The sequence below is a fragment of the Netta rufina genome (genome assembly GCF_964035555.1).
Source record: "Netta rufina genome assembly, chromosome: 2".
In the NCBI taxonomy this organism is placed as follows: domain Eukaryota; kingdom Metazoa; phylum Chordata; class Aves; order Anseriformes; family Anatidae; genus Netta; species Netta rufina.
In genome coordinates, this window is record NC_140124.1 from 36,913,954 (window position 1) to 36,941,043 (window position 27,090).

General features: G+C 43.2%; 1 protein-coding gene across 1 annotated transcript; it reads left to right on the forward strand.

Annotated features, from left to right (window-relative positions):
• Nucleotides 1-167: 167 nt before the first annotated feature.
• Nucleotides 168-21,407, forward strand: PLEKHA8 (pleckstrin homology domain containing A8). Its single transcript, XM_084281342.1, has 14 exons — nucleotides 168-218; nucleotides 7,771-7,887; nucleotides 8,496-8,651; nucleotides 9,952-10,076; nucleotides 10,721-10,879; nucleotides 11,772-11,812; nucleotides 12,543-12,700; nucleotides 14,545-14,704; nucleotides 15,105-15,190; nucleotides 15,699-15,757; nucleotides 16,815-16,945; nucleotides 18,620-18,690; nucleotides 20,261-20,322; nucleotides 21,084-21,407. Exons 1-14 carry the CDS (start codon nucleotides 179-181, stop codon nucleotides 21,279-21,281), a joined length of 1,563 nt encoding a protein of 520 aa, XP_084137468.1. The 5' UTR covers nucleotides 168-178; the 3' UTR covers nucleotides 21,282-21,407.
• Nucleotides 21,408-27,090: the final 5,683 nt, after the last annotated feature.

Sequence of the window (27,090 nt, forward strand, 5' to 3'; positions counted from 1 at the left end):
CTTTGGCGTCCAGCTCGCGATTCCTAGACCCGCTTACGCTAGCGTAGCGCTGCGGGCCCGCTGTTCGAGCCGCTCGCTGCGCTAGGAGCGTGGGGGCCGCGCAGGGCGGGCGGGCGGGCGGCGCCGCGCTATGGCGCTGAGCCCCGGCGGGGGCGGGGTGGGCGGGGGGGCGGCCGCCATGGAGGGGGTGCTGTACAAGTGGACCAACTACCTGAGCGGTGAGCCCCCGGCGGGGCCGGGAGCGGGCTGGGGGGCTCGGGGAGAGCCGGGGGGAGCGGGGGGGACCCTCAGCGGGGCGCTGGGGGCGCTTAAATGGCTGGGGGGGGAGGTTAGTGGGGTTAATGGGGTTAATAATGGGGTTAATAATGGGGTTAATAATGGGGTTAATGGCGCTCCTCCGCCTCGGTTAGTGGGGGGAGTGCTGGGGGCGCCTCAGCGGGCACGGGCTGGGCTTTTGTTCTCCACAGATCTGCGATGGAGGGTGGAGGCATCTCCCTTATCTCGCTGCTGAAAGTCCGCCCTGGTGTGTAAAAGGTTGGGGTTGCCCCGTGCCTTTAGGGGTAGGGTCGCCCGGTGTCTTCTCCTGGGTTGTCAGGATCCCGGCTGTTACCGGGTTTGAGAGCTGTGCTGCCAGCTGGCTGTGCCCGCATCTGCTGGCTTCTGGCATCGTACCACGAAGACTTCCTGCCCCCAAGGCATTAGGTCATAAATTTGTCATAAAGCAGAAAGAAAGAAAAAAAAAAAAAAAACAACAACAAAAAACAAAGTACGCTGCCGGAGTGTGGTGTTGGTCGTCGAGGTGGTAACAAGGGGTTGGGAGCCGGGAAAACCTGTGTAAATGCAGGCAGCAGTCATCCCGTGCCCTTTCCTCCTAGTTATAAGGAACACGCCTCTGTTTGCCACCGTCGGAGAGCAGATAAGACATCCACCGAAAGAACAAGCTCAACCCTATAAAACAGGAGAGCTGCTGGCTCTCATTGCAGGGGGAGAGGAGCTGATGGAGTCGGTCAGTAATTGGGGCTTTTCTGGAAATTTTGGTTGTATGGCGCCTTCTGTCAGCACCACCGGGAGAGGTGAAGTCCCCACCGAGGTGTTTCCCCACAGCCCTTGGGCAGGGAGCGAGATCTGTGTCACAGCCTGCCCGGCTCCCGACAGCGAGAACCTGTCACAAGTAGGAAACGCGCTGGGCTTTCCGTGGGCAAAAGTTGGAATTGGAAGCAGGCAGGGTTTGCCTGCCAACAACTGAAAGGCAGGTCAGCTCGCCTTACTGCTCAAACAAGTTATCTCCGCTTGTAAAAATGGGCTTGTTTGCTCTATGTAGATTAGGATAAACCGAGTTAGTGGTGCTTGATTTCTGCTTGGAGATCAGTTTTTCCCTGGCATTGATCCTCTGCTCGTGTTGTGATTTGTACGTGCAGGTGTTGCAGGCTGCCTTTGAGATGTTTATTTATCCCCAGGCTTACAGAATGAGCGAATTATTATTTACCCATGGGGAGACAGTAGGTTTAAGGAATTCCTTCTTTCAATTGTGTAACAGCTTGGCACTTTCAGCTGATTTTTCTACTGAAGTTCAGTTAAGTTTGGATCTTCAGCATTTACCTGGGACGCTTTACCTGGGATAATTGGCCGCAGGAAGGATGGAGGCTGACTCTGGAGGGGATGGTGTGTACCAGCTGTTGGCTTGTGGATCAAAGGCAGCCTAGTCATTAGAAAGAAAACTGCTGACGGCCTCCACTGAGTCGCCTGGTGTTCTTCATACGCTCAGGCAGGTGGCTTTGATCGCTTTCTTCAGAAAGCTCACCTTTTCCTGTATTTAAATATTCCCTTTCTTAATTGTGCTGACTAACTCACTCGTCTACCCCGAGGCACGCTCACCCTCATGCCATCCCAAGTGACGCTGCATCGCGCCACATACCACGGCTGGCTCCTCCCATCCACCTTTGTGGATCGTGCACCATCGTTTTTTGGTTGTGCTCTGATTTCTTTGCTGTTTATTTCCAAGACACCAACACCAAGCAGTAGTTTTCGGGCTTTGTGTAAAGTTTGAAGTTACTCTTGTCTCGGATGTTTCAGACTTCCTAAACTTGAGGGGAACACTAAAGAAAATGTGGAAGAGCGTTAGTTTTTATAGCTTGGTTCTGGATGCATGGATCCATGGATATCTGTATGATTCTGCTTAGAGTGAGTCTTTGTTTTGGGAGTTTAAGAAATCTGATCTTTTAGGATGGGAGCCACGTCACATCTATTTGCTACCAAGCTCTGAAAATAAGGTCCTCTGTTTGTAGAGATGGAGGAAGTAATTGAAAACTTCACACTTAGATTAACATTTGGGTCCAAAAACGCTTTTGTTTATAATTCTTTTTTTCCTTGTTTTAGCTCTCTGGGTATAGTCCAGTTTCTGATTGCATAAAACAAGAAGTCTGGCTGTTGTGGAGGTGGAACTGAGCAGCAGAGGTGCCTGCTGTCTGAAGGGAGGTGGTGTGACCAGCATTACTGACCACGGCTGCTGCCAGAGACCAGCTGTTGGTTTAGATGGGTGACAGAGCCTCCCCCGGGATGCTTCAGGGACTGCTTAGGTCATTTGTTAGGATTCTGCATAACTGTTTGTGTGGCTTGACCTTTCTTATCAATTCCCTATGAGCACGTCTCCTTTTTCTTCCTTTTCTTCCTGCTTTTGTCACACCTTTTTGGAGCTAAGTAACGTGCCTCGCAGCAGAGAAGTTTGAGGCTGCAGGAACAGAGCCGTGTCCCCTCTGTCCTCTGTAGGGGACAGGAGTCGTGCTGCAGAGCCTGCCCGGCAGCGCTGCATTCCCCACCAGATATGCTGCAGTACTGGTGCCTCTGCGTGCTGCCCTTCTGCACCGGAGAAGCTGGGTCAGACAGAATCAAAAGGTGTGGCAGAATGAGGATAAAAAAATAAAAAAATATCTTGTGTGTTTTGGTAAATCGGTCGTGTTGGCTCAGGTGAGCAGGTCGTGGGTGCCCCCGGGTCAGGCAGGAGCTGAGGAAGTGTGACCAGAGGAGGGAAATGCCCAGGAGCTTTCAGTAGGTGAACGTTTTGTTGCAGATAATAACTCGAATTAGCGTGTCTGAGCAGTGACCTGGTTTACTGCACTTTTGCCTCCGTCGCTCTCAGCAGTCGCTGCTCTGCCCTTCGTCCTTCCACTGCCCCTATTAGTAACGCCTCGTTACTGGCACGGTGTCCTCCGTTCCTCACAAGCACGGAGAGCTGGCCGTGGGCATAAAACCCATTTGCAAACATGCCGTAGGTTGCCTTGTGAAGGCAGGCTGCTCTGCCAGCGCTGCTAGCAACAGCTCTGAGGGGGCACGCGAGTTGTGCCACATCTGTATGCACCTCTGCTGCCCTCACCGGTGGGGTTTTTACGCTGCCAAATCATTTCACCGTGGAGTTAAGGCTGCAAAATGCATTGCAGTGCCTCAGATTGTACCTTCACAAAGGTGGGATTTTGAAAACTTCTGTACGTTTGCAATGTGAGGATTTTTATTGCTTTTGTTCCCCAGGGATATCCTTGTCCATCAGATGTCAGTGCATTACGAGCGTAGCTTTTGGGCTGGTACGAAATCTTTGGGTTGTGCAGATGAGGAAGTGCAGAAGGTTTTCAGCACTGCCTGTGACAGCTCAGCAAGGTAACGGGAGGCTGGAAATAAGAGCTCTTGACTCAGTCCTGTGTTTTCGCTGGTGGAGGGACGTCCTCTGGCTGGAAAATTTGACTTCCTTCATGACTGGGAGGCAGATATTTTAGCAGTTACGTCTTGGGACGATGGCATGTCCTGGGCAGCAGCCGCTACCTGGAGCAGGCTGGGCTTTAGCAAAGGGCCAAAATTTGTGATGTTTGTAGACTTCTGCCAGTACTAGCAGCTGGGGAAGGACCTCTATTGTGGCTTTTCACTTGGTTTTTGCAAGCCAGCAGCACTGCTTTAGGCTTGTTTGAGCTTTTTCAGCTGCTCTTATCTGTCTGTCTGTCTGTGAGGCTGCAGTTTGTCTGTCCCTGGGTGGTGGGAGATAAAAGTTCCTTGCTTTGCCCAGGGCGGGGTGGAGATATGGATGGTGCTTGCACTTGCCGTGAGATGTCTCTGACTATCTGGATTCTCTTGTGACTTGACAAAGAAAAGCAGGGAGCTGCCCCCTGCTCTGCAGCTGTGCTGGGGGCTGCCACAGTCTTACTACCAGCCTGGGATGTGAGCAGTGGGGGGATGTGATGAAGGCTTTAATTCCTGCTCTTAGGTGGATGCTGCTGTAAAGTGGAAGTACACAGTTATCTCCTACCCACACTAAAAATATGAATTAAGGTCAAAGAAATCCAAGGACTATTACTGCAGAAGCTTTTCTAAAGACTTAACGTTGAAGCCCAAGAAATTATTAAGCATAAATTATTGCAAAATTCTAGTAGGAAGCAAGCAGTAATAAAAAAGCCTGAGTGTTTTGCCTTTGTGCCTTTTAGAAATGCAACTGAAACTGGCATCTCTTAATTGCAGCTTGTTTTCCAGGTCATCAGTTTGACTTCCTGAGTATGTAATTCTCCCAGATGGTTTGGCTTTGTGGATGTCTGACGTGATCCATGTGTATTCAGATGGTTTTTTTCTTCAGGCTTGGCACTTGGGAACCGGTGCTTTCTGGAGCCTGCGTTGTGTAGCACTAAAGTTTGAATTAAGTCCAAATTTCAGCTTTATCAAGAAATGTCAAGTTTGCTCAGTGATAGCTGCATCCAGATTTCCTGAAGTGTAATGATGGAAGTAGGCAGATCTTTCAGACTGGGGGAGCTTCTGGAGAAACAAGGAATCCTCAGCAGGCACAGGCTGCTTAAATATCTCTTGTGGACAATGTTAGGTCTTGCGGGTGCTGCAGGTGCTAACTTTAAGTTTCACAAAGGAGTGCAACGTGTATTAGGACCTGAACCAGTGGCTGCTGAGGTGTCTGAAATCTCTTTGCTGGCTTCTGTGACTGAGCCCTCAAGGTATTGCTTCCTTTTCGTGTGCCTTGAATTTTATCGTCTGTCTGGGTTTTTTTGTTTTTCCTTTTTCCCTCCAGCAAGGTCAGCTTTTATTGTTAATGGTTCTGTGTCTCTAAGACAAGCTGTGGAAGTCTGAGCTATGTTTTGTCCTGCCCATACGCCAGCGGTATGAATGGGCTTAGTAAATTCTGCAGAGTTGTGTTAGTGCTATTGCCAGTAAGACCTGGAGAGGTTCATCCTTAACTTTCAATCTCGGGTAAAGTCTGAATGTGTAGTTCCAGAAACTGCAATATTCTTCCTAGAGCTTATGGGGAAGAAATAAAACTGAATAAAACCAGGATTTGTGCTCCTGGAAATGTCTTTTTGCTGCTTCATTTTTTGTATTTTGTTTTTTAATCTGTTCTGATCTTCACATCTGACTGTGAATGTGAAGCTACTCAAATTGAAGGTTGTATCCCTGTTGTACTGTCCAGGATTTGTCAGCCACGCGTTATTTTTAGCTGGTTGTTTAGGATAACCTTCCCGTGGCTGCTGACTCAGTGTCATTGAGTACCAGGTGGTTAGTGCATCTTCCCACACAATCCTGCTGTGATTTCTTATTATTTTTGGTTTCCTTTTATAAAAATGGCTTTATTAGGATAACAATTGTGTGCAGAAAATACAGGCAATTGCTGTATATATACATGTCTGTGTTGAACAGGATATCATTGCACTTTTAATACCCATCTAATAAAGAAGTTAGGTTCTGCAGAGCAAGGCAAATAACCGCTGATGTTGCAGATGAAACCCAACCAAACAAAACCCTCCCAATATATTGACTCCTAACATTTTTAACCAGCATCCAAAGGGGACGGAGGCAGAGCACTGTGTGTGTTGGCTAATTGATTGCATGGCCCTTGATTGATGTCAGGACCGTGGCTGAAACTGTTGGTGTGCACCAGCAGGGTCCCCATGCTGAATTAGAGGCTTGTATCGACTGTGGCACTGTGTGTTATTTAAAGGGTTGGATCTGTGCCACCGGGTGTCTGAGGCAATTAACTGCTTGTCTCTGCTCAACAATCGCCTCCTTTTTTTTTTTTTTTTTTTTTTTTGCGAGTTCCCCTGTATCAATAGTGACTTTTAGGACAGTTTCTTTAGTTTGGTGGCAAGGCAAATAAAACCCAGTCTTGTTGTTTTCTTTCGTCACTTTTTGAATTTTCATTCTTGTGATTTTTTTTCCTTTCAAACAAAGCAAAGAAGTTTGGAGAATGCTTTGGCATTTAGAATGCTTTTGTGTTCTTCTAGAAAACAGTGGGGGAACTCTAGAAGAGTGTGAAGGAGGATATAGGTTAATTTGTTTTCCCACAGTCCCGAAGGATCAGTAATCTATGGGTTATAAACCCGGAGGCAGTTTGCTGACACAGCATGGGAGCCCGGGTGTCCCAGCCCTGGCCCTGGCCCGGGGAGCTGCTTGGTGCTGCTCAGGAATGAAAGCTGATTTCCTCCAGTGACAACGCTGTGCTCTTGCTTCTTATGTTAATGAGCTTCAGCTTTTAATTAGAAGTAAAATGATGGCTGGTGTCGTGTTTGTTCATATCTTTTTGCACCGAAGTAGTACTTCCAAAAGGGGTAATCTAGTTCTGAGGGTGGGCAGCAGGGCAGGCAAAAGTGGTAGCCGGAGCTATTGGTTTTGGTCTAGGCTGATGTTTTCATCACCCTCTTGGAATGGATCCAGAAGCACAAGTTATTGGATTGAGACTGCTTTCTATATGGGCAGCACGGGAGATCCAAGAGCTGTTGTTAAAGATGGCTTTCAGAAACTGTTTCCTCCTCTGTCTCCTCTCTACCTTGATTTAGGATTTTCTTGCTCTTGTTTCTGAAGCTAGTTTGACTAGGCTTTTCTGTAAGGGAAGAAAATAGCTTTGTGCCTCTCACTACAAGAAGGACATCGAGGCCCTGGAGCGTGTCCAGAGCAGGGCTACGAAGCTGGTGCAGGGCCTGGAGCACGAGGCCTGTGAGGAGCGGCTGAGGGAGCTGGGGGTGTTTGGTCTGGAGAAGAGGAGGCTCAGGGGAGACCTCATTGCTCTCTACAACTGCCTGAAAGGAAGGTGTGGGGAGCTGGGGGTTGGCCTCTTCTCACAGGTACCCAGTGACAGGACTAGAGGGAGTGGCCTCAAGTTGTGCCAGGGGAGGTTCAGGCTGGAAATGAGGAGACATTTCTGCTCAGAAAAAGCAGTCAGGCCCAGGGAGGTGGTGGAGTCACCGTCCCTGGGGGTGTTCAAGGAGAGGTTGGACGTGGTGCTTGGGGACATGGGTCAGTGGGTGACAGTGGTGGTAGGGGATGGTTGGACCAGATGATTTTGGAGGGCTTTACCAACCGTAATGATTGCAAGGTTACATATGTAAGGCAAGACTGCTGTGGTGGCGTTTGGAAAGAGCAAAGGGGAGAACTGAGAAGTGAAGAACTTGAGGGATGGTGGTCTGAAAAGGTGTTTGGGGAGAGAAACGTTAAGTAATGCTGTGTTAGCAAAAGTACTGGAAATGACATATGGCATCTCAGGAACATATCGCTGAGGTGTAGCTGAAAGCTTTCGAGCTCAGCTGTCTGCTGGCAGGGCTGCCTGCAGGATGTGATTGTTAGCAAGCAGTGGTTGCACTGTGCAACATCCAGGCCTGTTGTAAATCTTACCTATTCAAATGGTTTATTTTTCCTGGGGGAACCAAGAATCTTTGGGGCTTTATTTGCAGCAAGTCTTGAGTTAGAGGTGGTGGAACCGCAAGGAGTGAAGTAACTGAGAGATTTAGTTTTGTTTTTCAGGCTGGCAGCCTCGGTGGTTTCTTCTCTGTGGCGGCATCTTGTCCTACTATGACTCTCAGGAAGATGCCTGGAAGGGTTGTAAGGGAAGCATCCAGATGGCTGTGTGTGAAATTCAAGGTAAGTACGATACAGTGACACAACTGTACAAAGTTTGTCCGATAAGCACAGGCAGCACTGGGATGAGATTTCAGGACACAAGAGCTATTTGTTTTTATTTTGATGTTACCCTTTTGTAGTAAATCAGTTACTTGATTTATATGCATGTTTGTATTCTATGGTATTTTGAAAATGTTACAAGAGCTGCAAAGCTCTACAATAATGAATATTCTGCACGGAGGTATGTCACTGTTTCATGTGAGCTGTGGTGGGAGAGCACGTCTTTAAACAATTCTTCCTAGGCACAAGGCTAATACTAGAAATATGAGTGACTTCAGTACTAGGTCTGCTCACCTGCATTGGGTTTCTTGCCATACCTTTGAGGTGTGACTCCTGGATGATAATGATCACAAAGCTGTCTTTCATAGCCTTTTGTCCCACAGCTGTACACACGTGTCCTGTCTATGCCCTTACTTAGAAGAGAAGTAACAAAATGGCAGTGGGGGAGGTTTGGGGCTATAGATTCATACTCTCCCATTACTGTTTGACCTGCCACCTAATATCTGTTGGGATATTTAGTTGGGCTGGGAACGGCTGAAGAACTGTCCTGAAACCTGTGTTGCTTCCAGTTCATCCTGCAGATAACACACGAATGGACCTGATCATCCCCGGGGAGCAATACTTCTATCTGAAGGCGAGAAATGCAGTTGAGAGGCAAAAGTGGCTGGTTGCGCTAGGAACTGCCAAAGCCTGTCTGACAGACAGCAGGACACAAAAGGAAAAAGGCAAGAACTTCCTTTTCTGGCACATACTTTTTACTTTTTATTTCCCTATCCTTACCTTAGTAGATGTACACACAAAAATGAGAAAATCAGTACTGGAACTCTGTGTCCAACCTGTGCTTCTGGTCTTTGGAGCTACTAAACAACAAGGCATATGGGAACCCTAGCTGGAAATCTCAGGCATTAGCTCTGGCATTAGTCCAGGAATCTGAAAACTTTGGCTTTTCCTTAGGATACACTATGTATTAATCATCTGAAAACTGTCTGTTGATGGCTTCTATGAGTACAAAGAATGACTAGCTCCTGGCTCTGGGTCACTGGGATGCAGACTGTTACTGTTTGGCTGTGTATGAAGGCAAAACTCTCACTAATCACAGACAAATTAATTTCTTTCATAATTCCAGGACTCATAAGAAAAAATTATTTCTGAAAAATCTCACATTGACTATTAGTCATAAAGTAGCTGAAGTCCTCTGTCAAGATCTAGGTTCACCAGTACAAGAAATGCGTGGACATACTGGTCCAGCAAAGAGCCACTGAGATATTTTAAGGAAATAACTGATGGGAGAGCATAAACAAGATAGAGCCAGACTTCTCGGTGAATTGACAAGAGGAAATGGGCACAAATTTAAATACAAAAAGCTTCATTGGGACACGAAGAAAAAATATTTTTACTGTAAGGATGATAGAGCACTGAACAGGTTGCACAAAGAAGCTGAGTCCATCCTTGGCAGTATTCCAGACTTCACTGGATTTGGCCCTGAGCAAGCTGCTCTAGATGACCCTGCTTTAATAAGGGGAGTCAGACTAGCTGGTCTCCAGTGGACCCTTCCTGCCTCAACCACTCTGTGATTCAAGGATATATATTAAGTTAATCCATTTGTGTTTAAAAATACATGTCTTTTCCCTCCAGTATTTTTCTACTCAGAACCCTGATCCTTTAACTCACAGTGTAATTGTTTGCCCCTTAAACTACTTAATGAAAACAAAAAGATACGAAGGGCTTTTATTCTATTTAAAAAGCCCATTGAGGTCATATGTGATGCACTTGCTTTTTCCTCTGGGTTCTAAGCATAGCAACACACTGTTCCTGCCTATCACAGCAAATAGTGAAACATTTTTACCTGTCATGAGCATAGCTTATGACAATCTAGCTCATTTTTCTGGGGTTGATTGTAAAATGTTTTGAAATAAAGAAGTATTGATTGAATTAGATTGTATAGTATTGTTGCAGCAGCTTTCTAAAATCACATACACCCAGATGGATACAACAAATTTAACTTCTCTTTTGTTTCATTTTTAGAGTTCACTGAAAACACAGAAGCCTTGAAGACTAAAATGTCTGAACTTAGACTGTACTGTAACCTCCTTGTTCAGCAAGTGCATAAAACAAAAGAAGCCAGCATTTCTGGTGTATCAGAACCCGAGGTATGATTATTTTTTCAGTGTAGACCAAGTCTTGAGTGTTCTGAACCCTTCTGGTTATTCAGTGCGGTATTCATTCATAGTTACTTACTGTCTGTGTTACTCACCCTCTTTCTGCTGAGGACCTGTGGGAAATAGCATATCCCCACAATAGTTCTTGTTTAAATGAAGTAATACTGTATTGTTGTTGGTAATGGGATACTTCATTCTGCATGTTTTTCAGTTGAAGTAATCTTTTTTTGTTGTTCCTGGGATTTTTGAAGTTACTGTTACCTTCAGATTAATCTGTATCTATTTCATTTGTTTGCTTTCATTTCCCTTGTCGGTGTTGTCTACTGGAATACAACTATTGAATACATCAAAGATTGTACTTAATTACTCATCTCTGGTGTTAAATATATTAAGATGCAGCTGTTAAAACCCAAGTCTGCTTTGCTTGTTGTAGAGAGAGGCTTACAAAAGTTGCAATGCTGTGAGGGGGCATAGCCCCAGTAATTTGTGGTGCCAGTTCTGTCAGCTGACCCTGTGCATTTTAATTTACGTGAAACAAGAATCATGACAGTAGCAGTCATGGTCTTTGTAGAAATTAGCTGCTCCAATTTGATCTTTTGTGTTGAGTCTCTGTTCCAATTGGTTTCTTCCCGCAGAGTGGGATTGATATGGGAGCTTTGTTGAAATCAACCTGTGACACTTTCCTCAAGACTCTTGAAGAATGTATGCAGATTGCAAATACTGCCTTTACTTCTGAGTTACTGCATCAGACCCCACCTGGATCCCCGCATTTAGCAGTTCTCAGAACAAACAAGGTAATGACAAGTACCCTCTTCCACCAGTCTTGGCATGCAAGGTACCATTTTGTAAAGTAGCGTTTGTGGAAGCAGGGAATTAATTTTTACTCCTACTGTAGCTAGTAGTCCTCCACTGGACCTGTTGTGGTATTTCCTGTGGCTTGCAAGTTAGGTAGGGCAGTTTTTGTAATACTGGCCAATCCCTTAACTTTTAATGATAGGTGAAAGCTGTTAATTGCTGACTTTGAGGGCCTGATTCAGCTGCAGACAGTGGTGTTTAAAAACATCCTGCCTATATGGCAGGCTGGTCCATTGTGGGAGTTCACAGCAATTACAACTCATTTATGTTACTGCAGCAGCACATCTATGTTAACATGCCAACAGGGGCTAATGAGCTTATCTTTTCAATGACAAGGACATTTTCTTGAATTGTGAACCCACAGCTACATCTGTAAAATTGGAGCATCCCTGGCAAACAGCAGATTAAGGTGTGTGTGGGAAGGTAGATGCTTCACTGCCTCTGGGAAGTGAATTCACTTCACTGTACCTGGTATCTGGCTTCACATTATTTAGCCTAGTTTTTCAGATTTCTTTTTTAAGTAAAGAAAATGTCATTGCAAAGAACACCTTGCCCTAGTTTTGTTCAGGTGCTGTATGGCATCTCACTTGGCACTTGCTAACTAGCTTCTGAAAGAAGTCATTTTTTTCTCTTCAATAAATTAATGTTATGATTTTGTAGCACCTTTTCACATTTCTCTGTACAGTGCCTTTGGGTCAGAAGTAGTGAGTTTATGCTTTTCGGTTTTTCTGCTGACTGCAGTTTGGGTTTATTAAAAGTTCAAGAAACACAATACAGTCTTCTTGCTATAAAGGATGTCTCTCTACCCACTCACCCCCTCTTGTCTTACAGATAAAACACTCAGTCTTGCCCAGCCACACCTCAACAGAAAGGTATAATAAGAATTACTATCAATCTTTCTAATCTGTTTTGGGTAGTGTGTGTTCTTTCCATACTTTTACTCTGATATTACCAGTGGTGGATACAGGCAGAACTATTGCTCTGAGCTCCATACTTGGAAACAGATGTAATAAAAGAGAGCTGGCTTGCCTCACTTCATGCCTCTTCTTTCTGAGCCCTTTCCTTTAAATTTTTCTCTTCCCTGGCCATCCACCCAGTGAATTCCTGGCCTGTCACCAAACATTTCTCTCCACTTCAGTGCTCTTCCCTGCACCTTAAGTTCCACTCCATATGCTTGTAAAATCGTTGACAGAGGGTAGATTATTTGTGGGTCAGATGGCAAGACTGTATATTATCTATTTAAAAGCAGTAATGAAGGGATGTTGTTTTACCTATAATATATGCCCATGATTTCCTTTTTTTTTTCTTAATCAAGCTTTTCTTGATTGTATCTCTTGGCAATGATCTTTATTAAAAATGTACTTTATATATTTTGTAAGCTGAGGTTGAATCATTAATGTATATCCTACTTGCTGCAGACAGTAGGATATATGTTAATGATTCCTTTTATTACTGTAGACAAGTCACTTTTCCTCAGAGAAGCCTGTGACAACATGTAATTTCTGGCAACTATTTTTCTTGTATTGTTATTTGTGTGCCTTCACAGGAAGAAGCTTACCAAGCAGTGTTTTGTACTAACCATTATTCCTTCGCTTTCTTCAGGCAGATGGAATTGAATCCGTGTGAAAATGGCTCTGTAAAAGCAGAAATTAACCAGCAAGAACAAACCTTTATTAAAAGTCTGGCATGTTTAAACCTGGAAACAAATGAGGAGTGCAGTGATGTTTCTGTTGAGGATCACATAGAAGAGAATCTGGCAGGTAAATATATGTGCCACTTTTTATCCAGAATTACTGTTCCTTAAGTGGAGGGAGGTTTAGGCTGCCTGCGAGTGCACTACTAATACTTTGCTTCCCAGGAGAGGGAATGTCAGTGTGGTTTAGTCTGATATCTGCCTGTTGTCAAGTCTTCTCAGCATAGCTTCTGGCTCTGCTGACAGCTAACTTAGAACTGAATGCGGAAGGAAATTAAAAGTTCTTTAGGACAGGTGCAGGCTCCTGTTGATGTTGATTGACATGAAGAACAATATGCTGTGGCAGAGCTTCAGCTGCTCTTGGTCTGTGGACAAGCATTTCATTCCCAGAGGCCCTCATCTGGGAAAACCAGCACCTCCCCTATTATGTAGGGCTGCACTGTCAGGAGGATGCATTGAAGCTTTATGCGCCTCTGTCAGAGGCGTTGACCTTGTAGTTGCTAACAATTGTTCTGGCAAATCTGTATGGAAAATAAACCCTTTTTTTCTCTTCCAACTGAGAGTTTATTAGACAGCACCTTATTTCTTCCATTACATCATTAGTAGTATGAAAGTTGGAGTTGTGTGTGACTTTGGTAAAACAGTTGAACCAATTCCATATAAAATTCCGTCCTTTGTGGCCATATTGTTAAAGGCTGCTGAACTTTAAAAGTTTCTTGCACAGACTTAATTTTATGTCTCCTCCTTCTGTTTAATGGACTGTGTTGTTCTTTAACAGGAGCTTTCTCTGACTCACCATTATTCTGAAACATCCATATGCCATCAGTCAAGCAGCTACTCTTTTTAAGCCCTAAATGCAGGGGCCTTCCTTAGTATTTTGTGTGGAAGACGTTTCTTTTCTCCCTAAAAACTTCCTTCACTTTTCCTTTTTTCCCTGAGGAGCATGGCTAAAGTCTCATTCCTCCTACCAGGTGTAAATGGTTCTTTTCACCCAGCACCAGGCTTATTTAGTGGTTCTACAAATAGCTTGCTTTCAGGCTTTGCTCAGAGGAAAAGACTTTGTTGCAGCTGGATCTCTTCAGCCCAATTCAATGCCACTTCAGGTCTATAAATGCTCAATGGATTTTGAAAGCATTCATTCCCTGGAGAGTCAGGGTCCCTGAGAAATTCCGGGTGTTAGTTTGATGGTGTGACATGAAGATTTGCTGTGATCCATGGCCTGTGCACGGCGGATGCTGTTGAATGTATCACTTCTGCTTCTTGACCTGTTACCTGCAGTTCTCTGTGAGGTCAGAAGGTCTTGCCGTGCATAGATGTGCCCTTTCTTTGGGTATATAAGACTTATATAAAAGTCTTCCTTTGGAGGTGCTTTTGTAGTCCTGAGTTTGTTTGAAACAGATGCACTTGACCTCAAAGCAGAAATAAAATAGACCAGAGAGGGGGAAAGGAAACTGGATCTTTTTCTGGCAAACTTTAAGATGATTCTTACAAACTGGGGAAAACAGCAACCTTTCGTGTCATAGTAGTACCCATCTGAGCAGTCATTGCACTTCCTTATCAGGAAGAGCAAACAAGTCCACATAGCTCTTTAGCATCTGGAATGGGCTGTGCCACTTGCTCGGCACTGGGGCAGTTGCAACTGGGTGAGAACTACCCTTGTCTTCAAACAGATGTCTGCTACTGGCTTGCACACAATTGGTCTGACTGACTAGAAGGAGGGGAGGGGACTGATGTGGATGTTGTCTTAGCAGTTGACAGGGGAAGTATGGTGTCACTAACTTTGTATGACCCAGATATCCCAATGCCTTCCTTCAGCAGAATACATCTTGAGGAGCAATAATAACAATATGGGTGTGTGGCTGTTTTATCTTTTTTTTTTTTTTTTTTTCTTCTGCTTCCCATGAATGTAAGGCATTAAAGAAGATGGAAAGAACAAGCTGCAAGCTGTAGAAGGCTTTGATGCCCACACATTGCTGCAGTCAGAAACAAGTTCTTTAAGTGGACTGACTCTGTGTGAGGAAGATGACAATGAAAATGGCTTTCCTACCTTCTTCAGTGTCATGAGCAATAGGTAGTACATGTTGCAGATTCACAATATACAAATAATGAAATTATTAAACCTTTGACTCGTTTTCAAGTCTGTTCTGTCTGCAAAGCTGTGTTTGAGATTATTTAACAAGCATTCAGACAGCACAGAAATGGAAGAAGATACTCTTTGTAGAATCAGTTGTACGGAAGAGTGGGAGGGCTTTTTCCTTGTTTGTAATTACATGCCTTGCATGCCAGCAGTTATGCATTTTCTGCAGTCATTTACTTTAAATGAGTGAAACAAAAGCCATGTTGGTGGTTCAATGTCTATAAATTCTATCTCTGTTCAAATGTAGTGGGCATAAAATGTAATTTTTGTCTTTAGAAGTTGCAGAAAAGGCACTACTAAAGCTACAATCTCTCTTGCTTGTCCTGGATACCAGGTTCAGTGATATTGAACTTCGGGAGGAAGAAGGCATACCAACGGAAGAGTTTCTGGAGTCATGTTATGCAATTGTGCCAGTTCTGGGTAAGCAGCTCATTTTTGTGCTGGGGTGCCTCAGAGTCCTTTTGACTGACACCAGCTACCAAAAAAAAAAAAAAAAAAGTGGTTTGTTTGGAGAATTCATTACTTCTCTGAGGTGACAGAATTAATTTCTATTAGCAGAATGGACATGAATGGTACTAGATGTTTCTCATTCTTCTTCTTTGTAGAGGATCCGCTCTCATTTAGATGGGACCCACGTATAATGTGTCTGGTAATCTATGAGTATATTTGGAACAATATTTTTCCCCGCCACAGAACTGCATGGAGTGCGTTATGCATCCAATACAGCTGACAGCACGTTATCAGCTATACTATCTGTTGTCACTTTTTTTTTTTTTAATTATTATATCATCTATTTTTTCTTTCTAATTTATTTTTCTTTCTATTTCTTCTTAGCTTTATGTCGTTCCTCTAGTATTTTCCTACCAGGTAGAAGGATTGTTTAGACGAAAAATACATAATCTTAAAGTATGGCTTTTTTTTTTCCTAGACAAGCTGGGACCAACTGTCTTTGCTCCTGTTAAAATGGATTTTGTAGGTAACATCAAGGTAACACTGACTTCTTGAATGAAATACATATCTTTGCTACCAGGCCTCAAGAATTTTTGTCATGGGAGTCAATACTAGAAGGCTTTTTAATATTTGATAATATTGCTGTCAGATCAGAATGCTGAAATGTCCCTAATTCTGTCCTTACAGTACGTGCTGTGTTTAATAAATCCAACTGTTGTGCACAACCAAACTTAGAAAATACTTGGTTGACTGCCAAGTAAAAAGCCTGTTACACCTAATGAATATGACTTTAATTTTGAGCTGAAAGGATTGTAAGTCATGATGTGGTGGTATCAATATTATCTTTAGACTGTAAGACAAATGAGGAAAAAAAACTTTCCTCAGCAAAGTAGCAGCAAATCAGCTCATTAAGAACCAGCTTTTCAATAGCTGCAAATCAGAGCAGATCCTGTAGATTAGGTTCTTCTGAAAGTTCTTCTTGCTTCAAGTCTGGAAAGGTTTGAAGTGCCGTTTATGAGATAAGACATATTTGTAGTAAGACTATTCATAGTTTTTTTTTCAAGGTGAAAAACAAAAGCAGAACATCTTCTGAGTGTATGATAAGGAACACTGTATGCATTCAGGGTTGTTTGGAGCAAAGTCACTCAGGAACTGGCTTATCTTGCTGAAAGCGGCCACAGTAGGACTGTGGAAATAGAACAAGGGAAGAATGCTATGTAAAAAAAAAAATAAAAAAATCCTTGACTAAGCCACTTGCTCACAGCAGCTAAGTCTTGGTGCAGGTAGAACCAGGCAGTGCTGTGGTGTGAGGTTGATCCAGCAGCAATGTGATCTCTCTTGAGCTTCATGCCCCCTCTAGGCTAGCCTGGTGTGTCTGGGACTGTGCACACTTTGCCGGTGCACAGCCATGGGGAATGCGTGACGTGAGCCTGTCAGCTGCTCAACATAATAAGCCTGAGGGAGGAACTGATTAGGGGAGAGCTGCAATATGTTTTTGAAGGGAAGAATCGTGATAAATAGGTGCTGTGTATGGGATGGGATGCTGTTTGATCTTAAAATCGTAAAACCTTTTCTCTTGTTTTTTTTCCTCCAGAAAATAAACCAGAAATTTATAACCAACAAAGAAGAGTTTGATACCCTGCAGAAGATAGTGCTCCACGAAGTCAATGCAGGTGTAGCACAAGTTAGAAACTCTGCTACAGAGGCTCTTCTGTGGCTGAAAAGGTAACAGCTTCCTATCAGTTTCAACTATAAACAATTAAAGTGCAGCAAAGGGCCTTTCATCAGTATAAGCTTATTTATCAGGAGCAAACTAGTTACTTTCACAGGCTCCATCAGTCAGCCCAAATTCACTAGATTCAAGATCACTGTATTGTCTGTAGTGATGCCACTGCATCTTTACCAAAAGGCCTAAAAAAGTGGTTGCAGACAACCCTTTTTCCATAAAAGAAAAGAACAAGTTACAGGGAATGACCGTTCTTGCTGGGCCAGTGCATCAGGCAGATAATTTCAGGCTTCAGCACAATTGTTTTAGCAAAGTGTTTTTTCTTCGGGCTGGCAGAGAGGCTGGAGAATGTAGCTGCATTTCTTTGTTCAGATGGAAAATGGCTTCTTAATTCTGAGCGGAGATAAGCAGTGGAGAGGAGTTTCTCCTCAAGAAACTGGCTGCTCTTGGCTTGGACTGGCGCACGCTTCGCTGGGTTAGAAACTGGCTGGATAGTCGGGCCCAAAGAGTCGTGGTGAATGGAGCCAAGTCCAGTTGGAGGCCAGTCACTAGTGGCGTCCCCCAGGGCTCGGTGCTGGGGCTGGTCCTCTTTAATATCTTCATTGATGATCTGGACGAGGGCATCGAGTGCACCCTCAGTAAGTTCGCAGATGACACCAAGTTAGGTGCGTGTGTCGATCTGCTCGAGGGTAGGAAAGCTCTGCAGGAGGACCTGGATAGGCTGCACCGATGGGCTGAGGTCAACTGCATGAAGTTCAACAAGGCCAAGTGCCGGGTCCTGCACCTGGGGCGCAATAACCCCAAGCAGAGCTACAGGCTGGGAGAGGAATGGTTGGAGAGCTGCCAGGCAGAGAAGGACCTGGGAGTGATGGTGGATAGTCAGCTGAATATGAGCCAGCAGTGTGCTCAGGTGGCCAAGAAGGCCAACGGCATCCTGGCTTGTATCAGGAACAGCGTGACCAGCAGGGCGAGGGAGGTGATCGTCCCCCTGTACTCAGCTCTGGTGAGGCCGCACCTCGAGTACTGTGTTCAGTTTTGGGCCCCTCGCTACAAGAAGGACATCGAGGTGCTTGAGCGGGTGCAGAGAAGGGCGACGAAGCTGGTGAGGGGCCTGGAGAACAAGTCCTACGAGGAGCGGCTGAGGGAGCTGGGCTTGTTCAGCCTGGAGAAGAGGAGGCTCAGGGGTGACCTTATCGCTCTTTTTAGGTACCTCAAGGGAGGCTGTAGCGAGGTGGGGGTTGGCCTGTTCTCCCACGTGCCTGGTGACAGGACGAGGGGGAATGGGCTTAAGTTGAGCCAGGGGAGTTTTAGGTTAGATGTTAGGAAGAATTTCTTCACTGAAAGGGTTGTTAGACATTGGAACAGGCTGCCCAGGGAAGTGGTGGAGTCACCATCCCTGGAAGTCTTCAAAAGACGTTTAGATGTAGAGCTTAGGGATATGGTTTAGTGGAGGGCTGTTAGTGTTAGGTTGGAGGTTGGACTCGATGACCTTGAGGTCTCTTCCAACCTAGAAATTCTGTGATTCTGTGATTAAGCTAGGTTGGCTCCAGAATATCCCTCTGAGATACAGAAATATGAGGTTGACTGTATGTTGTTAAAGTTAAAATGGTACTGCGAAATGTGGGGATTTACTTTGTTACATGGTTCTCTTTTTTGTGGGCTCATCCTGACAGAGGCTTGAAGTTCTTGAAAGGGTTTTTGACAGAAGTGAAGAATGGAGAAAAGAATATCCAAACAGCTCTGAGTAAGTGCTAGTTGCTTTATTCTTCACATGATTTTACATACTTGTCTACTTGCCTTTTTGTTTCCTTTTCTCCAGTGATTAGTGATGCACGTAATCTCCAATACACAACTTTTTTTTTGAAAGTTGTAGGGGTTTTTTTGAAAATAGTAGTCTTTGGGCAGGTTAAATAACTGGTCAATCTTGACTTGATGCCAGATAAAGATTCACTTAATTGTCATACTTCTATCGGGGAGACAGTCGTATCTTTAGGGGAAAAAAGTATTTTGTCTCATTCCATTCCCAAATTTACAGTTGATGTTTTACTTCTTCAGTTCCTTGTGAGATTGGCCATCACTCTTTGAAATCACCTCCTTGTCAGTATGCCTGTGTCAGTAAGAAGAAAGATCATAACAGAAAAATAAATTTTTCCAAGTGTACAATTTTTGTCACTTACTGAGTCAACCTAGTGACCACAGCAAGTACGGTGCAAAATATGAAACTGTCGTAGGCTTAGTTCTTCCTGAGTAAGACTCTTCCTGTGTGCATGCAATCTTGCATTACAGTAATCCAAACTTTGCAACTTCTGATGGTTTTAATGTCCCCTATATTGTCTATTAAGGCAGAGAATAGACTTGTCAATCCTATTTGCTACAAAATACCTTTTTTCTTCCTTAATTCTTTGTTTTCATTAGTGAATACCTTTCTCATATGTTCTCTATGTATAGAAAAAGACATATTCCTCAGTCATTAGACTGGTAGATGGGGGGAGTACTTCACATTACAGTAAAACTTGTACCTGGCTTTTATTGACTTTATGCACTGTTCAAGAATAACCATCTGCAGATTTCTGAGCAAATATCCAAACACAGCAAAACAGATTTTCTTGCTTCAGCTCAGGGTAATTATAATACAACATCTGATATTTAAAAATTCAACTGAAAGCTAGGCATATGTAACAATGACAGTACTAAGACTGTAGGAAATAAGACTCAAAGGTGTTAGGTTTTTTTATATAGAAAGCTTTCTGTATGAAAGTGGAGGAACACAACAAAGTCTAGGAACATAACAAAGACCTTCATCAAAGGCTACACTTGGGCACTCAAAAGAGAAGAATGGAGTTTGGTGGTTTGTTGTTGTTTTCTTAATACAAGCCCTGTGCTTTCTGTGCTGAGGGGTTAGAAGTTGACTCTCACATGTAAAGAGAAGGTTTGAAGGTTCTTGTTCAATGTCTGAGCTAGACATCCAGACTGAGCAGAATAGTTTCACTCTCTATAACATTTTTTCAGACTTGCACTGAACTGAAGCCTAGAAAGTAGAAGAAAAGTTAGTTGTGAAGTACAGCTAATCAAATAAAAAATAAATCTGCCTTCATGTCTACTAGAATACTTACTTGCCATTGATGATGTGTAGGAGAATGGCAGCAGAGCTGAGACCCCGCTGCAGAAACCCCTAATCTGCCAGTCCTTTTCTCCTTCCTTTCATTTATAACTTTGGTGCTCAGAAAGGGCAATTACGTGCATCAAACAGTAATAATATGGTGATGCAAATGCAAACTCCTTACATGTTTCTATTTTTTTCCCTTTTCTTTAAGACAATGCTTATGGGAAGACATTACGGCAGCACCATGGTTGGGTTGTCCGTGGGGTCTTTGCGGTAAGTGCTCATCTTAGTTTCTGAGCTGGGGGTCTTGTTACTGAGATCTTCTGTTAGTTTTAGTTAACAAATGCTATTAAAATTAGAAGCATTACAATTAGTAGGTTCCTTTTGTCAGATCTTATCTTCAGGGTGAGGATTGTAGCTATCACTATGTTTAGGATTGAGCTTTCAGGGCGGAGCTCGTTTTCTGGAGCCAAAACAGAAGGATTACTTTTTGCATGTGTGTTGTTTTCATTATGTGTTTTGCAGTCTTGCAGGGGCTCTTAAAAGAAGTGAGATTTTTAGTCTGCTAATTTGAGGATTGGTCTCTCTCTGGGGTGTTAGCATTCAAGAAGAGCTGATGCAGATGGTGTCAGGGAGTTGAAGCAGAATTTACAGGCTAGAGGAGATGGTTTATTTCTTGTCCAATCTAGCAGCTCCCCCTTGTGTCTGTCACTGGAAACTATTATTGAAACTGTAAAAGGAAAAACGAAAGCCTCAGCCAATTGATTAAACAGAGACTGACTTGGAGAAGCAGGAATGTTGAGGGGGAGAGTTTTCTGAAGAGTATTTTGAACATGGGACTGCAGTGCAGAAGTGTGGGACACTGGCTTGGGAGCTTCCCTAACAATTATTCAAGCTTTGTATTTAATTTCTAATATTTACTCTTTATTTGTACAAAATATGATATACTGACACTTCCTAAAAATCAGGCACCTCTGAAGATGTCTTAATCTCCGTGTAGACCTTCAGTTTAAAATCTTTGTTTCCTCTCCCAGTTAGCTCTAAGGGCAGCTCCAACATACGAAGACTTTGTAGCAGCTCTGTCCGTAGAGGACTGTGATCCTCAGGAGGAAACATTTTACAAAGCAATGCAGAGGGACCTCAACATTTACTTACCAGCCATGGAAAAGCAGCTAAATATCTTGGACACTCTCTATGAAGTACATGGTTTGGAGTCGGATGAGGTGGTATGACTACAGCAAGCCAACATCTTAAAACTTCAGGGACTGTGTCTGTTAACAAAGATTTTTTTAACACCATTTCTGTTCATTGTAGCTTTTCAGGTGGGAAGGGTGTGAGTGTTTGGGGGGAAAGGTATGTATGATTTTTATTTTTTGATGTGCACATTTTGTGTTTAAATGCAGAGGTACTGTTTCTCTTTGGGTCGTAACTATAGCTGTGATGAATGTTTTTGACTCTTTCCTCTCCTGCCTCACCCCCTGTTCCCCTCACCTCTTAAAAGTAGCAGAGCAGAATTTGCCCTTTGCTCCCTCACTTCACACGGGAGCCACATATGCAGCAGATCGGTCGTGGTGTCAACACGGAGCCTGAGCAGGCGCTGCTGGCTTGGATCCTCCCGTGCCCTGTGCTGCTCACTGTAGTGAGCATTACTCTTACCCTGGTAGCAAAGAGAAGGGCAGTTAAATGCCAGTTCATTGTCTATGCTGTGAGTTTCCCTTAATTTGGGTTGAACTTCTTTTTTTTTGCCTCCACAAATAGAGGCAATCTCCATCACAAGCACACACAGCTGGTGATCAAGAGCTTCCACCAGGAACCAGCCTTTGAAACCAGGCATTGTGTTCCCTCCCAGCTACCAATATGTGCTGTGGTTTTTTCCTTTCAGCTCCTGCCAGTGGGCCAAATGTACAGAAAATTTCTCCTAGTGTCCTCCACAGCAAGAGGATGCTCGAGCTGTGGTTCAGGGCAGCCTGCTGCGCCATTTATCATAGTGCAGGAAGGAGATGTGTACACATGATGAGTGGAAGGAAGGCCATAAGCACGAGGTGATATTTCTTCTGCACTGGTACCGGTCCCAGTGCTGTGGCTGGTGAGCCAGAGCCTTGGCTGGCACAGACTGGCAGAGCCCAGCTAGTTTCAGTAGTGCTTTACACAAGCAATTGAAAATCATGTCTATCATCCTGGTTTATTAAAGTTTTGTGTTTTTTCTATGTTTTGGGCTTAGGGTTTTTTAAATTAAACTCATACAAATATAATATTTGCTTTTAAATTGAATGCAGCTAGCAGTTTATAAAGCAGATTTCATTAAAGTCCTCCTTAGGCTGCCGTTATAGGCAGGACTTCATGAAAGTGGACATGAAATAGTGACACCTAGGGGAAGCTAGAATTTGTCACTGAGCCGTTACACATCGGGCGAATTACAAACCTTAAAACCCGAAATTATGCAGAAGTGACCTGAAATTAAGAAAGTAAGATTTGGTGGGTTTCTCCTTCTGCTAATATCAATTAAAAAAATGTGCTCCTTAGCACTGCTGTTATTAGAAATAATAAAGAAGTCCTTTTAGTTAGTGATATGGTTACGGACAAAATTCCTACTTGTGTTGAAGACTAGAACACTGCCTGTGAATTATTTACTGCCAGTACAAGGCGTAAGTGGGTCTCAGTAATGAGGTAGGGATTTGGATAGCTTTGTCCAAAGAGATGAGCTTAGCCCATGTAGAGGAGGAGATAAGAGTGTGCTTATGAGGTACTTAAACTTAGTAATGACTTCATAAACACAGGAGAAGTTTCATTGTTGCTGTACTCACAGGAGAAATGCTAGCTTTTGCTAGGCTAAAAAATTAATTCTATCTAAAATGAATGTACTGCAGGCCTGCAGCCCTGCTTTGTTCTGAGATGGGAGCCTCTCTGCATGTTTTATACTTGATCCTTTCAAAGGAGCCCAGCATTGCAAGCTTTAAGAAAAGCATATGATGCTTGAACAAAAGACGAAACGTCACACCAGGTGCATAAAGCAAGATACAAGGACTGTAATTAGGTATTTAAACAGTGTCACTTTCTTCTTCCTGTTATCTCTGAGTTGTGCCTATCTGTAGTTTCTACATGCACCAAGGAAGAATCAAAAGGATGTATAGGGCTTTTAATTTTTGGAGTTTTCTTAATTTAAGTAGTGTATATTTATGTTAGAATATAAAGTAAGAACTTTTGACCAAAGCTCCATTAAATTATTTCCCTACTTGCAGTGCTAAAAAGGAAGCAGAGAGCCTTCAGAATTTGGCTGTCTACTTCTTGAAAGCATGAATGCAAAGAAAAGAAAAAAAAAAAAAGAAAAAAACACCCATGCCTACAGCAGAACAACCAGCTCTCCACCCCGTGTGGTTTCCTCATGGCTTTCAGCTATTATGAGGGAAACTTTGCTATAATAGGTCTTAGCTGAGTGCTCTGAGAAAGCAATAGAGACCACATTGCCACCAAATCAGTTGGCATATGGGGACAGCAGGAAGAGATCACTCGTCTCTCAAAAATGAATTGCAAGATCATGTTTTTGCTGTAAGCTTTTCCAGTAGTAGGAAAATAAATCTAGCACTTAAGGGCTTGGAGGTTTTGTTTTTTGTTTTTGTTTTTCTTTAAAGTAGCGGGAAAACCACTGGTTTGTTAGTAGCGCATCAATCCCAGTGTTTGATGCAAAAAGTGAAGCAGCTTTATTTCTTAAGCAAAGAACTTAACAGCTTCATTGGGCCACTAGCTTCAGCAACTGCTGACTTCTGCAGTTCTTCTTTCTTCTAACAAGCAGATAGCAGTCCACATGGCATGTCCTCTAACCAGTGTGGCATCCTGCCTGAGAGCAGGCTTTCTCTGGCCCTGCTGTGTAAAGCTGGTCTTTCCGAACTGTGGAATTGGTGCTTGAGGACGTTCTCAGTAGCTTCGGGAGACCCCCGTGTCCTCGTTGCTTAGTAAGGGACTTGCAGAGATGGAACTGAGCAAGGTCTCCTTGCCTTCAAATCCTGTACTTCACCACGCACTGTTCTTGCAGGATGTTGAGCACTTTGAAGACTTACAGATGCTACCTTTCCAGTCCTGGCACCACTGAGACAGAAACCCATGCAGCATGTTGCAGAGCTGAACTCCAAGTCACACCTCTAGGGAGGGATGTGATAGACCAGTTTACGAAGCGTAAACAAATAACACTGCTAGGCAATTAACTTTTGTGATGTCAGTTTGGCAAGCACAGGAGGTTGTTCTTGCTTTTCATGATTGTAAAGGACAAGCAACTAACTTCTGGCCTTCAAATTTGGAATTGGGAAAGAGACGGGTAGGTTTTGTTTGATTTGTTTGGTTCATTGATTGTGGGGGAGTGTATTTGTTATTTTTCTTTAATGGCTGAGGTTATAAACAACTGATCTGCATACTGATCTTGCTCCACGTGACTCTCAGATAACAGCACCCTTGCTCTGTGTACTTGACATGGACTGCTTTATTTTCTTAAAGTGCACTAGTCTGAAGTTTTTGCATCCCTTTCCTTTAGAAATGCTTTCGGCTGTTTCCTTCAATGTCCAACAGTTGCGTATTCTCAGGGATTTTACTTAGCCATGGCAAAATAAGAGTAATCACAGCCTTACCCTAGGGGAGTAAGAGTGTTTTTGTGAAATTAGTGTGGCCGGGTACAGAACTCTGTACAGCATATGGCATGGACAAAGTCTATCCTGTGCATGTCCTTGCTGAGACATGGTAAATCCCAAAGCAATCTGATCAAAGTGCTATCTAGTGCTGAATAATGGCTGTCAGCAGATTTTAACAGAGATCACACACACACCTTTGTAATTTAGTGCTGTTGGCATTAGAGCAGAGCTCCCAAATAATTTCAGCAGAGTTCTGCGTAGCGATGTGAGGCTTCTATTTATTTTATTTATTTTGTATTTCTTTTTAAAACAAACGATGTTCTGGAGCCCCCCTCTGCTATTTTAAGACACCATACTCAGTTGCATAGTGAAGTTCTGTGACATTACAATTGTAGAGTATGACCTGGACGCTCGGGTGCTTTAGTGTTCAGGAGTCGTTGAAACATCCTGTCTTGATGCTGTCGTACTACGGGTCTCCCTTCAACAAATGCACTTACAGTTGAGGGCCATATACCTTCAGTTACAAACTTTTTGTAAAGCATCATCATGATTTAGGTTACAGTTTGCTTTAAAAATGTTTCAGAGTTTGAATATTGTCACTTGCTTGGCTGGCCGTATAAAAAGTGTGCCCAAAATGTGCTCCAGTTGTTTGCAATGTGCTTTGACAAAGGGACATAGACCACTATAGAAGACAGTGTTATCTACGTGCACATGCTGGACCCTCTAACCCTTTCTTTTTATTAATCAATTCAGCTTTTGTGAAAAGCTTTAGAGAACCCTGAAATGCCTTTAAGACACCAGAAAAAGATCATTAGCACATTCCTACCTAGCTGTCTTTCCCTCTTTCCACCTGTTCCCCACCCTTTCCTTTCCTTCTATTCATCAGTTTGTTTGATGCCAGATATGTTGCTGTCCAGCTGAAACACCTCTATAAAAGTGTGAAACAGGAGGTTTTGTAAGTCATAAAAATGTAAGCTTTGAAAAGCGGATCTGAATTCAGCGGCAGGTAACCAAACACAGTCAGGTGGAGAATGTACTGCTTTGTCTTCGAAGCTTTGCCCTGGTCTGACACATTCTGCCAGGAAAACCATACCACTTTAATTTCACTGATGCAGTTTAAATCAGGACACTTCAGAATTTAACTTTTACAAGTGAAAACACTTGATATTTTAATTGGGCTTATTTCTCTTGCATGCATAGTACTGAAAACAAAAAGAAGAAGGGGGGGGGTGTCTAAAAACCTACCTTGATGAACAAACTCTGCACACTTCAATGTCCTGCCTGCTCTGAGTAATATAAAATCACCCGTGAGCAGAGGGAGTATCAGAGCACACTTGCTGGCTTGGAGTAAGCCCATACAGCTACGCCCAGTTCACACAAGGATTTCAGCACTTGCTTTGAAGGTAGAGCATAGGGAGATGTTTCAGTTAAACACACACTCTGTTGCACTGGCATCTGTTTCTTCAAAATGTGGCCCTTGACTGGCATTTTTAAATATCCCTTTCTTGGTATAGTATTCCACCCATCCCCAGTACTACCCCCATGTGCTAAAGAGCTTTTTTTTTAAAAAAAAATAAAATATATAGTGTTAAAAAGAAATCAGGAAAGAAGGAAGTTTCATGTTTGTTTACTTTATTTTTGCAGCATTCAGGGGTCCAAAATTTATTCTTTGATTCCTTTATTTAATGTTACCTTGACAGTTTGTGCTTTTTGTCTACTTGAAACTAAACAAGTAAATTGCATTCCATAACATGGTGACTAAACTGAAAACCAAAGCGGCTTGCTTCTGTGGTTTCCATTCTTATTTTCTTTCACTTCTCAATCCAGTTTTGGGCATTCGTTTTATTAATGTCAAGCTGAGCTTACAGTGAGCCTTACTTAGATGCATACATTGTAAGATGAAGAGAAGGTATATTGCCTCACCCTTTAAATTTAATTGTAAGGGCTTGTTCATGCCCCCAACATCACCTCCTCCAGTGTAAGCATTGCACAAATCATGCTGTCGTAAGCAGCTCAGTGTTGAAGTACTTTGGAGTTTCCAGTCTGCATCATTTCTCAAATCACACAGCATCTGTCTGTTTTTTCTTTCGGAGTATTGTTAAGACCTTTGACAGACTTTTATATTATTTCATGATAATAAACTTATTTTAAATAAGCATGTTTTAAAATCTCATTTTCTCCTTGCATGGATTTTGTTTTTATATCGAAACAGAGGGCCTAAAGTGCTCTTCAGGACTGCATCTGTTCTAGGTACTGTGTGAACAGTCAAAAACAGTATGTTTCTGGTTCATAGAAACTACCTGTATGTATCTTTGTACGAAGAATGTTAACACATGGAGCCTGTTTTGATTACAAGAATAAAAGCTGCATCTGCAATGAAGTTGTGGTTCCTTGGCCAATGCAAATAGCTGAAGGCTGTAGCTAT